General features: G+C 40.4%; 1 protein-coding gene across 1 annotated transcript in view; it reads left to right on the forward strand.

The window, feature by feature from the left end:
• The window catches only part of ARID5B (AT-rich interaction domain 5B), a 302,008-nt gene that overhangs the window by 141,495 nt on the left and 148,203 nt on the right, over nt 1-12,310 (forward strand). The window contains exon 4 of the mRNA XM_040437893.1: nt 6,329-6,559. Coding sequence (XP_040293827.1) covers nt 6,329-6,559 — 231 coding nt within the window. The remainder of the gene's footprint in view (nt 1-6,328; nt 6,560-12,310) is intronic.

The following is a 12,310-nucleotide window of genomic DNA, read 5'->3' on the forward strand; positions in this document are numbered from 1 at the left end:
CACTCCATTTGCTGCACAGTTGTCCATTACCAGGGAGACTGTATAGGCTTATCGAGTATGGTATATTAGTGTGCCCTCTATGACTCCTCTATTTTGTCTGAATGACTGAGCCCAACTGAGGGGCTCTGTTGATATAATCTATTTGTCCCCTGACGAATCAGGTTGCACTGAGGAAACGCGTCGGGACGTTATTACCAGTTGAATATGCACATTCTTGGTATATCATGATTTTTTGATTATATATTTCATCGTGTATGAATCTGCTTAGGCATTACAGGTGACGTTACATTGTGATTTCGCCTGTTCTTGTTTCAGCACACTCACCTTTGCCAGCTTTCCCTTCCTTTCCCCTTGTGGTTAAGGATACCATCTATAGGACCATATTCTGGCTATCGGGCAAAGCTGGGCAGTCCACAACTAGGGAGGGTGCAAATAGGGATATAGTGGCAGATAGGAGGGAGGTTATAGTGAGAGACAGGGCTGCTTAGGGATATTGACCCAGCGCTGTGTCTTTCTACCTTGGTACCTGGCTACCCTTCACCCTATCTGATTACATTATTACTGTCCCTTTTTGGTCCCTTCCCATCTCCGCTCATTTTTTATAGGAGAACAGTGTAACTAGTGGCAACTATTTAGTATTGTCAAGTATAGTAGGGCCCATTATTTTATCTACAAACATTAATAAATGTTATGTTTTAAATTTAAATAAGCTACCCATTTATTGTGAAGTCTATTACTTATTTAAGGGTTTAGCCATATGGTTTAATTATAGTTTGACCAACTACAATTGGTTGTGTAACAATAATCAAAGTTGCATTAGAAGTAATCACAAAGTATTCAAGTATATATGACTAAGGCCTCCTATTGAAGTGAATGGCACGGCTTTTAATTACACATGCTCACTGCTGCAATGTAGACGGCGAGCAGGTAAACAGTGAAGGGAAGGCAGCGCTCGCACGACGCGCGCCTTTTCTTCAACCAGCTGATCAGCGAGAGTGTCGGACCACCGCAGATCTGATATTGATGACCTATCCTGAGGATGTCATCAATACAAAATCCCTGCACAACCCCAACTATATTTTTCTATTGAAGTAGCCATATGTAGGCTTGTTTGGTAAAAGGAAGTGTCATAAATGTTTAAAAAAAAAACTGTTTTGGATGCATATAAATTATTGATTAACCTTTAGTTTATTGGGGAGAGGAGAATAGGGAAAAAAAGCAATTTCACCATTGTTTGTCATTTATATGTTAATCGCAGTACAATTTAAATTTTATTATACATATACATTATGTACATTTGTTAAAACTGCAGTGATAGCTTATGTGTATATGTTTTATTTTTTTTACTTTTCAAAGAAAACTACTATTTCTGGAAATGCTTAATATGATTACTCTGTAGTGCCTTTAGGGGACTTTTATAATGAAATCTTATCATGGCATCTGAAAGGTTAACACGACAGTGCTGTATTGCTGGGTCTTCACTTTTAGGTATAGTACAACAGTGTACATGGGGCTCAGCATTGCCGCCAGGTGTCGGCAGACTGGAACTGCAGCTGCCATTTATAAACAGTGCTGAGGGGGGTGTACTGGGTCGCCCCAAAGTTTTAAAGCCATTAAACTTTCCCCAAGTAGTTTTATATTTATAAGGTGTAGGTACATATCTTGAATACTATTTTGGAGGCTAAAATTGAACCACGTACCTAAGGCTGTAGCCATTCCAGCAACCGGCAAAACGGATTCACTATGTACTGGTGATTGCTAGCAGGTTCAGTCCTTCTGCCATTCACATAAGTGCTACATACTGTACACCTGCTCAGTTTCGGATTGTTATTTTGCAGTTTACTTTAAAGACCAGCGCATTGATGTTCATGTTGCCAGTGGCCTTTGTATTATTTTTTTTTAAAAATACTATTGATAAAATGGAAGGATCTGAAATCCATTTTCTAGTCCATATAATAGAACTTTTTATAAACCACTAATTAAATACGCAGAAATTTTTTGGGGTTTTGAAGTGTAAATCCTTGATTTCAGTCAGGGCGCTCTAACTATAATCCTCTGTACATTTGCATCATATTTTAATTCATATTTTTTGGATTTAGTAAGAATTCTGGAAAGAGAACATTCTGTTTTCAAGAATGAGCAATGTTTTTCAACCTCGTCAAACCGTAAATGGCAGTGCCAAGATGTAAAGTGAAATAAAAGACATTACTTCATTTCTTTCTGTTACCAGCTTTCACGGCAAACTCCATCTCTTGACTTTGAACTGTGAAACTAAAATGATCTTTACACGTTTGCCTTTGTTTCTTTGATGGCACTGTAGATGACTTCCCTATCAGTTCTTATACAGTTTCCAAAGGATTTTTTAATGGACATTACAGTATATGGCAACATGGCTGAATTTCCATGACAATATGGGACTCGTAATGGAGCAGAGAGAAGTCTTTCTGAATAGTGCTACATTCTCTAAAATGTCACCCTGCTTTTATGTGTTTGAGTTTGTTTTCCCAAAGTCTCCTGAGGCTGTGTGACACCATGCTATCAAAGGAGTCCTGCCTTTGTACATCCCACTGTCTCTGCTCTTCATGTGCTTTTCTTCCTTTTAACAGTACCTATCCTGTGCTCTAAGGCAGACAGTTAATATGTTATATCGGGACACCTTTCTTTTCATTCTTTCAAATTTCACATGCCTACGTTGGCTCTACATTTTTGGCAGCCTGTATTCTGTGGATAGACTGCTATCTGCTCACTACACAAACGGTTAGCTGCTTCGCATCGCATTCAGTCATGCTCTGAGTAAATGACATTAGAAGATGAATACACCCGTTGTGGTCCATATAAGTTTCTTAAAAAGGTGGACAAGACAAATTATTCAACCCAATTCGCTTTAACTATGTTATATACTTTTTTTTGCTTGATATAAAAACTTGACAGCCAGTCTGACTACTTATTTGCAGTAACTGGACTTTCTCTTGTAAGCTTGGACATTTAGGCTTCAGAATTCTATTTCCTTAAGTGGGTGATTCTATTTAAACTTTCTTAAATTTAAACAAGTGCAAAAATCTGGAAAACCTCTTTAAATTTCTGAGACGGGAAGCAATGGATGGCTGCATCCTGTCAGCCGTATTAGCACACGTAGGTGTAACGGGGTTCCGAAGGTCCACTCGGTCCCCCATTGCCCGCAGAACTATTGCTTAGCTTTGGGAATGAGGATCTGTGTTTGACCTCATTCCCAAGGTGGCTTTACTGCTGGGTGGCTCCCTGCTCCTAAGTCTGCCTTGAGCGCCGAGCTGATCACTCGGTGCTCAACTGGTTGGTCTGTCGGTCATGTGACGCTGGCCACGTCACATGACCCTCACTGCCCACTATAAATACAGGCAGCCTGCTAGCCACAGGTTGCCTGTTAATTTCTAGGTTCCTGGCTATTTGTTGGACTACTAAATACTCACCTGATTCCGTTCCCTGACGATCCTTTTGCCTGCTCCTCCTGTACTGCGCATCCGTCCTGGTATTGTGACCTCGGCTCCCACCTGACTACTCTCTCAGGACTCCTTTTGTACTTCTCTACTCTCCTGGTATTTGACCCCGGCTTCTCCTGACCATTCTTTGCTTAACCCTTTGTACTGCGTAGCTCTCTTGGTTCTGACCCGGTCCGTTCATGTTCCGTATTTTGTCTTGTCTGTCTTCCCTGCACGTATCCTAAGTTAGGGACTGTCGTCCAGTTGTCCCCTGTCATCAGGACTCGTGAGGCAAGTAGGCAGGGCCAGGGGTGAGGGTGGAGCGCAGTGGTCACTATCCTTCCCCCTGTGTGTGTGTGGACGTGACCGTTACAGTAGGACTATTTTCTTGGTCACTCGGATGGCCTTCCCGGCTCTCATCAGCAGTATATCACAGTAAGGCCAAAGACACATGAGCAAGTTCAATGCGATAAACTCACAGCGTGTCAGTGAGAGATGCCGTCCTGACCTCGCTCCTCTTTACAGGATTGCATAGGAGTATACTAATGCTGTGTAACCCTGGGAGTCCTGAAATCTATTGTATTACACCAAAATAAAGCTGTCAGCGTAATACTAAAGATTCCAGAACTCTAACGATTACACAGCATTATAAATCAGTATAATGCTGTGCGATCCTATCAAGAGAAGTCAGAACGGGAACTCACACTGACACACGCTGCGAGTTTATCACATTGAACTCGTCGGTGTGTCTCTGGCCTTAATCTGGCCTTAATCTGCCAATACACGTTAGGTTAAAGGGCATCTGTCAGCAGCTTTGTACCTATGAAACTGGCTGACCTGTTGTATATGCACTTGGCAGCTGTGTTGGTCCCATGTTCCCATTGCTCCTAAAGGCTAATTTGCTTATATTAAAACCCACAGCCTCTTCCTAGACCAGTGAGGCAGTGACGTCACCGTACATCAGTCACATGGCCTAGACACAGCTCAGCCACATTCAAGTCAATGTGGCTGAGCTGCAATGCTAAGCACTGCCACTATACAATGTACGGCGTTGTGCTTGGAAAGCTGCTGGGAGCCGGCTGCGTTCACCAGAGCTTCGGTGGGCATGACAGCTCCCTCAAAGAGCTGATTGGCAGGAGTGCCTATCGGAGGATAGGTCATCGTTATCAATTCCTGGATAACCCCTTTAAGGTCAGATGTGAGCAATTTTGTGTATGGAGCATTGAGCGGTTAATCGGATCCTTTGATCTGCCGGGGATAAACATCAGAAGTGCTTGGCAGTGGTATGTATGTTTCTCTCTCCTCTTTTGGAGAAAGTATTAGTTGAGTGTCCATGTTTATTGAGAGGTCTGGGAGAGAGAACCGTACAATCTCTCTCACTAAGAGAATATTTGTCTGTTCAGAGTGAAAGATGTTTTATGATCAGAAGCTAAATGCTTATTTGTCAGTCAACTGTAGCATTCATCCTAATGTATAGATTGAAATGTTATACTTTTTTTGTAAACCATTTAAAAATAAGGAATGCTGGGAAGTGAAGATAAATAGCGACATCCAACTTGGCTTTGAACAGAAGTCAATAAAGTTGGCCACCTGGGACATAAATGTACAGAATGGGATTTTTACCAAGAAGGTCTAGCAGTTCATCCTAAAACATGAGCAATTAGCAGTTAGGTAAATCTCTGGAAGGACACTTTATGTGCAATCTAATCTTCATGAAAGGCATCCTAACCAATAAGGAATGTCTGGTTTAACAAGCAAGACACATCATTTTACAGTGCCTTGAACAGGTGGCTTAAACAACCACGGTCATTGATGGGAATAGCAGGATACTGTCATCCCATGTATTTAGCAAGTATTGGAAAAATGTTGTAACCCACAAAGTACCGTCGTTAAGGATATGTATGATTCACAATGGAGTATAATAGTTGACATATGATTACTTCAGACTTTTTTTTTTTCTTCTTTGGAAATGTTGCCAAAATTTCATTACCACTGTACAGGATGAGAGGTTGGACGCTTGCATGTAACAGGAATAATGAAATAAACACTTATGGTGCTGGCACCAAGAAGGTTTCATGATCACAATATCTATTGTTTAGAGACTTAATCGCTAGTGGCCACACCAAGGTTGTACACCCAGTACATGTCACTTGATGATGACTGCATGATTAGTAGTGGAAGTATAATTTATGCATAATAATGCATTTCCTGACAAAGGTTCGCAGCAATATATAGAACTGAAGAACAAATTCCTTTAAAGAGGTTGTCTCACCTCAGACATCGCTAGGATGTGCCACCATCTCTGGGACCTGCTCCTATCTCCAGAACGGGCCCTCGAAAGTGAAGGAGAGCGCACTGCACAAGCACTGTGTGCTCTCTATTCATTTCTATGGGTGGTGTGAAAATAGCCAAGTGAGCGGGCCACTGCTCTGTTCACCTCTATGGGACTGCCAGATTTGGTTGAGCCAGCGCGAGGCTATTTTCAGAATTCCCATAGAAAGGAATGAAGGGTTCAATCAGGGGGTCCATTCTGGAGATAGTAGCGGGTCCGAGAGGTGGGACCTTTGGTGGCATATCCTAGCAATGTCTGAGGTGAGACAACCCCTTTAAATGTAATGCTCATAACATTGTATAAATTAATCAATTTCTAAAGTTTTTCATGCCTATAGTGAGTAGTCCAACAGAGTTTAATCATAAAACCTCAACAAAAACATTCAATGCCTAAAGGTGGCCATGTTGATGTTTTCATATGTATGCTGCAATGTGGTCATTGACCAGTGTTATAGTTATATAGTAATGCCTGTATCCCAATATCCATTATGTGAGTTGATTATTATTCAATCAATAAAATTATTTATGTTTTTTAATTGCAGGAGAAGATGAAAATGAGGGAAATGTCATGGTGCTGAGCTACCCCCAGTATTGCCGATATCGGTCCATTTTGAAACGTATCCAGGCCAAACCTTCCTCCGTTTTGGCTGACCAGTTTGTTCAGGCGCTAGGTGGAATTCCCATCATCAACAAGAATACAAAGATCCTTTACTGTCGGGACACTTTTGACCATCCCACCCTTATAGATAATGAAAGTGTATGTGATGAATTTGGTAAGTCATGCTTCAACAAATCACACATGGTATACTCTACTGTATATGGAGAAGATGTTCCATACTGTGGTTTCTCTTGGTGGCAATAATAATGAAAGTGACGTAGGGGCGGTAAAAGTTAAGTACAGTTTTAAGATTGAAAGGCTTTGTTCTAAGTAAATGGTTTTGCTCATCATCAGACTGTAGAAAATGTGTGAACTCTCTTCACTCTTTCTTATTAAATGCAATTAGTCCTTAAAGGGAACCTGTCACCTCAAAAAGGCATCTACACCCGCCAGCAGTACCTTGTAGTAGCCCGCAGCCTGTTAATAATCATATGTTTCATCCTGTTGTCCGATGCTGCGTAAGTTCAAAAAACGCAGTTTTATTCTCCATCAGCGGTATAGTGCCGGCCAGCTTGAAGTCAAGTGGGCAGCGGCCTCCTTGCTTCAAGTCAAGGTAACCACGCCCCCTAACGTCCCCTCTTGCTTGAGAGTGACAGCCTGCAGTGCATCCGCGATTCCCCAAGTCTCGCACATGCGCATTACGCCGCTGTGCTCTGTAGTAATGCGCTATCCCATCTCCTGCTGCCACTGTTAGCTGGGTCCCAGTGGTCTGATCGGAGGCCACTGCAGTCAAACCTGGAGACATAGGAAGAACCCCAGGACTGTAAGTACAGTAATCCTGGTCTAGGGTACAGCCTGTGCCATAGAGACACAAAACATAGGCCCTGATTTATCATACCGTCACTCCAGAATTCTGGCATTAAAAAGTCGCAAAAATAGGACTTTTGCGAGTTTGTGCACTTGCTTGTCCAAAATTTAAGCGATTAAAAATGTTTTTGCATTTTTACACCACTCACTCTAGTTTTGCAATGTGGGTAGAAAAGGGGTTGTGGTTAGCTATGTTGATGGTTTTCACTCCACCAGATTTATCATTGAGACTTTTTTTTTTTTTTAAGTCACAATCTCACTCCAGTAGGAGGGTCGAGTAGGAAAACTGGAGGAGCTTCTCTAGACAATAGTGTTAGGTCTAAGGATAAGACAAATTTATCAAGTAAAATGAGGCATTTGATAAACTCGCTTGTGCAAAAAGTTTGCCACTTTTTGCACTTTTACACCACTCACTCCAGTTTTGAAATATGGGTGGGTGGGGAAGTGGCTGTGGTTAACTACATTAATGAGTTTGACTCCAGATTTATCATTGAGACTTTTTTAAAAAGTTGCAAAAAAGTTGCAATCTTACTCCAGTAGGGTGGAGTAGCAACACTGGAGTAAGTAAGTTTAGGGATAAAAAACTTTTTTTTCAAACGACATGTGACATTTGATAAATGTAGACTGAAGCAAAACTGACTTCAAATTGTCCCCTCATGATAAATTCTCACCATAATGTACTAGCATACAAGAATATGCTAATCCGTTATAAGTAAAAAAAAAAATACAGCAATTCCTTAATGGGATTATATATATTTTTTTAAAAACTTGCAAAAAATAATAAGCAATTATTTCTCATAAAATAACTTTTATTGCGCACATTTTATGTAAAAGCAAAAAATGTTGAACTTACTAGGTATCCACTTGACTGAAATAACCTGAACAACTCATTTAACAGGTTATTCAGCGTGAAATAAGTACAGTATAAACAATGAAGTTAAAAAAGCAGTGTCAAAGTTGTTTTTTCTGTATTTGTAGGAAACAAAAAAATGTATAGCCTAGTCTGCAGTGTAATCTGAAGTCAACGTGTTATATAGCAAGAGGAGCTGAGCAGATTTATGTATATATATATATGCTTACGGGAAATTATTCGATAAAACTCATAATTTATACATTTATATCTTTTTAACACTAAAGGAAAACGTGTCGGCCTGTGTAAACTCCCGTGGTCCAGGCCACCCTAAAGCCCCGCACTTTCTCCTATAGTGTGCAGGCACGACCACTGCTGCTCAATTGCAGGGTGGTTGTAACCATGGAAACGAGAAGTGTATATTGTGATGGAAAAATGACTCAAGCCAGCAAAGGAGGCAATATGGACAATAACAATACATTAGCAAGTGCCTTGTATTAACTTTCTCTACATGACAAATGCCATTTGCTGAAGTAAGACAACCCCTTTAAATGGAATCCATCACCAGTTTTTTGGTGTCCTAACTAAGGGCAGCATATACTAAAGTAAGTGACCCAGCATTCTGCTAAGGGGATCTGTCACTAGTATATGCTGCCCTTAGTTAGGACACCATAAAACTGGTGATGGATTCCCTTAAGTCAAAAAAAGCAGAGATATAAATGTAAAAAATTGCAAGTTTTACTGAATCTTTTCCCACAAAAAATAAATACCAAGGGGGGCTGTGACTCTTCAACAGTATCTAGGACTATCAAAAGAGCAACAGAGCTGTCATACCATTATCCCAATTCTACAGCTGCTATTATAAGGATTACCTTCAGATAACATCTTCCCCTCACAGCAACAGTAAACTGAGAATGGATTACCTATCTATTTGGGAGGTCTTATCTTATTTGTGCTGACTGCTACAGAAGGACTATATTTTGTATTTCATTTATAATGGCATAGTACTGCCAAAATGAAAAAGAAAAGCAGCCAAAAATGTAGTTTTCTATGAATATTGAGTGTAAAAAATAGCCCTTGCTGATGGAAGTGTCCCATAAATACCTTTATCTGCACCTGCTTCCGCAAAAACGTTATTAGCCGTGTAAACAGTCCATAAAAATTACATTTTCTTTCTTGTTTTCTTGATGTCTCTACAGTAACAGCGTTACATATAATCCATCTTTTTCTAATAAATTTGAGCACACGCTCTGTGTGGGGATCCGATCTGAACATATTGATTCCCCTGAGCACGAGCTAGCACAACATGCCCTTGCATTGCCGAAACACGATTATATCTAGCATGCTAATTCTCAAAATAATTATGGAAGGAATCATGTATGAATGCCAAATGGTATTATTAAAACTATTTATAGAAGATGTTTTTTTTTTTTTTACAGCGATATTACCTGTGATTAAAATATGATGAGGTTTTGTGTTGTATAAATCTCATAGGTCCCCTCATAGAATTTGAAAACTGTATTGTACAATATTACTATTTCTTTACGCAGTCTGTATGTTTTACTTTCCAATTATTATTCTCAGCTGCTTCTTTATAATGCCTGGGTAATTAGTTTAATGTGATAGATTGTTGCCTGATTCCTCTGTTTGATAAAATACTGAGTGTAAGCAAAATTATGATTAAATATTTTTGTTTGTTAGTAATAACCATCATAATTATCCAGCACTAGGCTGTAAATATCGTTAGGCTTAAGTATAAAATTGTCGTGGTGGGAAACTGCATTATTTAGTCATGTTAGATGGGGGTGTATAAATGTGCTTTATTTCTCTGCTCTGATATTTTAAAGGGTTTTCTGACATTTTAAGGGCTCATGCACACAACTGTTGTTTGGGTCCGTGTCCGAGCCGCAAAAAGTGCAGACACTTCAGTGGGGCCGCAAAAGATGTGGATAGCACTCCGTGTGCAGTCTGCATCCATTGCTCCTTTTCATGGCCCCGCAAAAAATAATAGAAGATGTCGTATTCTTGTCTGTTTTGTGAACAACATTTCTATCATAGGCCGCCCGGTCTGTAAATTGCAGAACGCACATGGCCAACATCTGTGTTTTGCAGATCTGCAATTTGCGCACCGAAGGCAGCGGCGCTCACAGCTTACAGCTCACGAAGCACAGCGCCGTACATTATATAGTGGCTGTGCTTGGTATTGCACTCAGCCCCATTCACTTGAGTGGGGCTGAGCTTGCGTCTAGGTCACATGACCGATAATTGTGATGTCACTGGCCTAGGAAAAGCAGAGAGAAGGCCGTGGTGCCCACAGGAACGCCACTGCCTTCGCGAACAGCTGATCGGTGGGGGTCTCCGGTGTCGGCCCCCCACAGATTAGATATTGATGACCTATCCTGAGGATAGGTCATCAGTATTAAAATGTCAGAAAATCCATTTAAGACATTTTTTACAACATGATGTATTGTATATATCTATAAACATGTAGATGTTGTATGCGGCCTCTTGCAACATGTCCCTGGTTAGGGGCATCTGTCACACATCAACGTATAGACACCATATACACTTTTGTTTTATGAATATTGTACGGAATAGCGTAGTCTCCTGCTGATGTGAGCTTTTATTTTAGTTTTTTTATGACGGAGAGTGGGGCGCCAAAATAAATCTCTGCACAGGTTGCCATCTAACCTAAGGCTGGCCCCGTGTGGACCAGCTCAGCAGAGATTTAACGTACACTATTGTAGCCTCTGGTGGGCTAATGGAGCCCCATGGATATACTTAGCGTGTACGTCAGGGGCTTTTCTCTGTGTACACTCAAAGCTTTACACATGTACGTGTGACAGTGGTCCATCAGATTAGAGGATTTTCAACCTAAAATATCCTTTAGTGAGCCATCCTAAACTGAAAACCAAATTCAACTCCGTGGCATATGCATTTCAAAGATAAAATGCCTGTGATTGGAGTTGGACACACCGGTTAGCACATTACACTTGGATAAATGTAAGAGTACGGCTACACGGTGACACTGGTCGTGGCTAGGATTGCAGGGGCATTACAGTATAGTGCTGATCCCATAGAAATTAATGGGGTCACAGCGCGAGTCGCATGTGTGGGCCCGGCTGCAAACCCTGAATCTCAAAAAATTCAGTTTTACAATTCAGGGGTCGCAGTTGCTGCATTTCTATGGGATCACTGCTATACTGCAGCGATCCTGCGATTCTGGCCATGACCACTGTCACCATTTAGCTGTATACCAAAGCCAGTCAGTGGATTCTGTATTGCTGAAGTGTGTGTACCAGTAGTGTACTGCTTTCTACCTATGCTTCATATACTGTACTGCTGTCCACCAGTACTATATGTACTGTACTGCTCTCTGCCTTACAGCAATGTACTGTACTACATCCATTGTACTGCTATCTAGCTGTACATCATGTACTGTACTGCTATCTATATGCACTTCATGTACTGTACATCTCTCTACCTGTACTCTGTGTACTGTTCTGCTCTCTACATGTATTACATATACTGTGCTTCTGTCTACATGTACTTCATGTACTGTATGGACTGTACTACTCTCTAACCATGCTTCATGGACTGCACTGATATATACTTACCGTATACTGAATGCAGTTTGCATTGTGAAGTACTTTCCCCAAAGTAAATCTGGATGTACAGTAAGTTTATATTCCTGTAAACTCCTCTATAAAGATGTCAGGCCATTTGGACTAGACCATTGTTGTAAATGGTAATTTAGCAACTAATATACCTTAATTTATAGTGAAAATAAGGTCAACATTTTAAAGTAAACATGAGAAAATATTTTTAACATGTATTATGTAGATGAAATATAAGATAAGATAGCAGCAAACAGAATAAACACATTCTTATTTCTTAGCACAGATCTCAAATGGAAAATGATTTTGGGCCTGACTAGTAAAGGTCAGGAGGATTAGGAAAAATCTATTCAATATAATTTTAGGAATTGTTGCTATAACTTTTATGTATGGTTGTTTTTTCTGTCTGTCTACACTTTGTAATAGATACTTTACAACAAGGACAGTGTCAGATCTCTCTCACTACTGTAGGTGTCCATACTTGCTTAGTTCCAGAGCTTATAGCGGGCATTAGCAATATGGCAAAATCCAAAAGTTAGATGTGGAGTTTTCACAGATTTGCCACAGATTTTACCCTATTCTTTGTAAATGG

This window comes from Bufo bufo, chromosome 6, assembly GCF_905171765.1.
Source record: "Bufo bufo chromosome 6, aBufBuf1.1, whole genome shotgun sequence".
In the NCBI taxonomy this organism is placed as follows: Eukaryota; Metazoa; Chordata; class Amphibia; order Anura; family Bufonidae; genus Bufo; species Bufo bufo.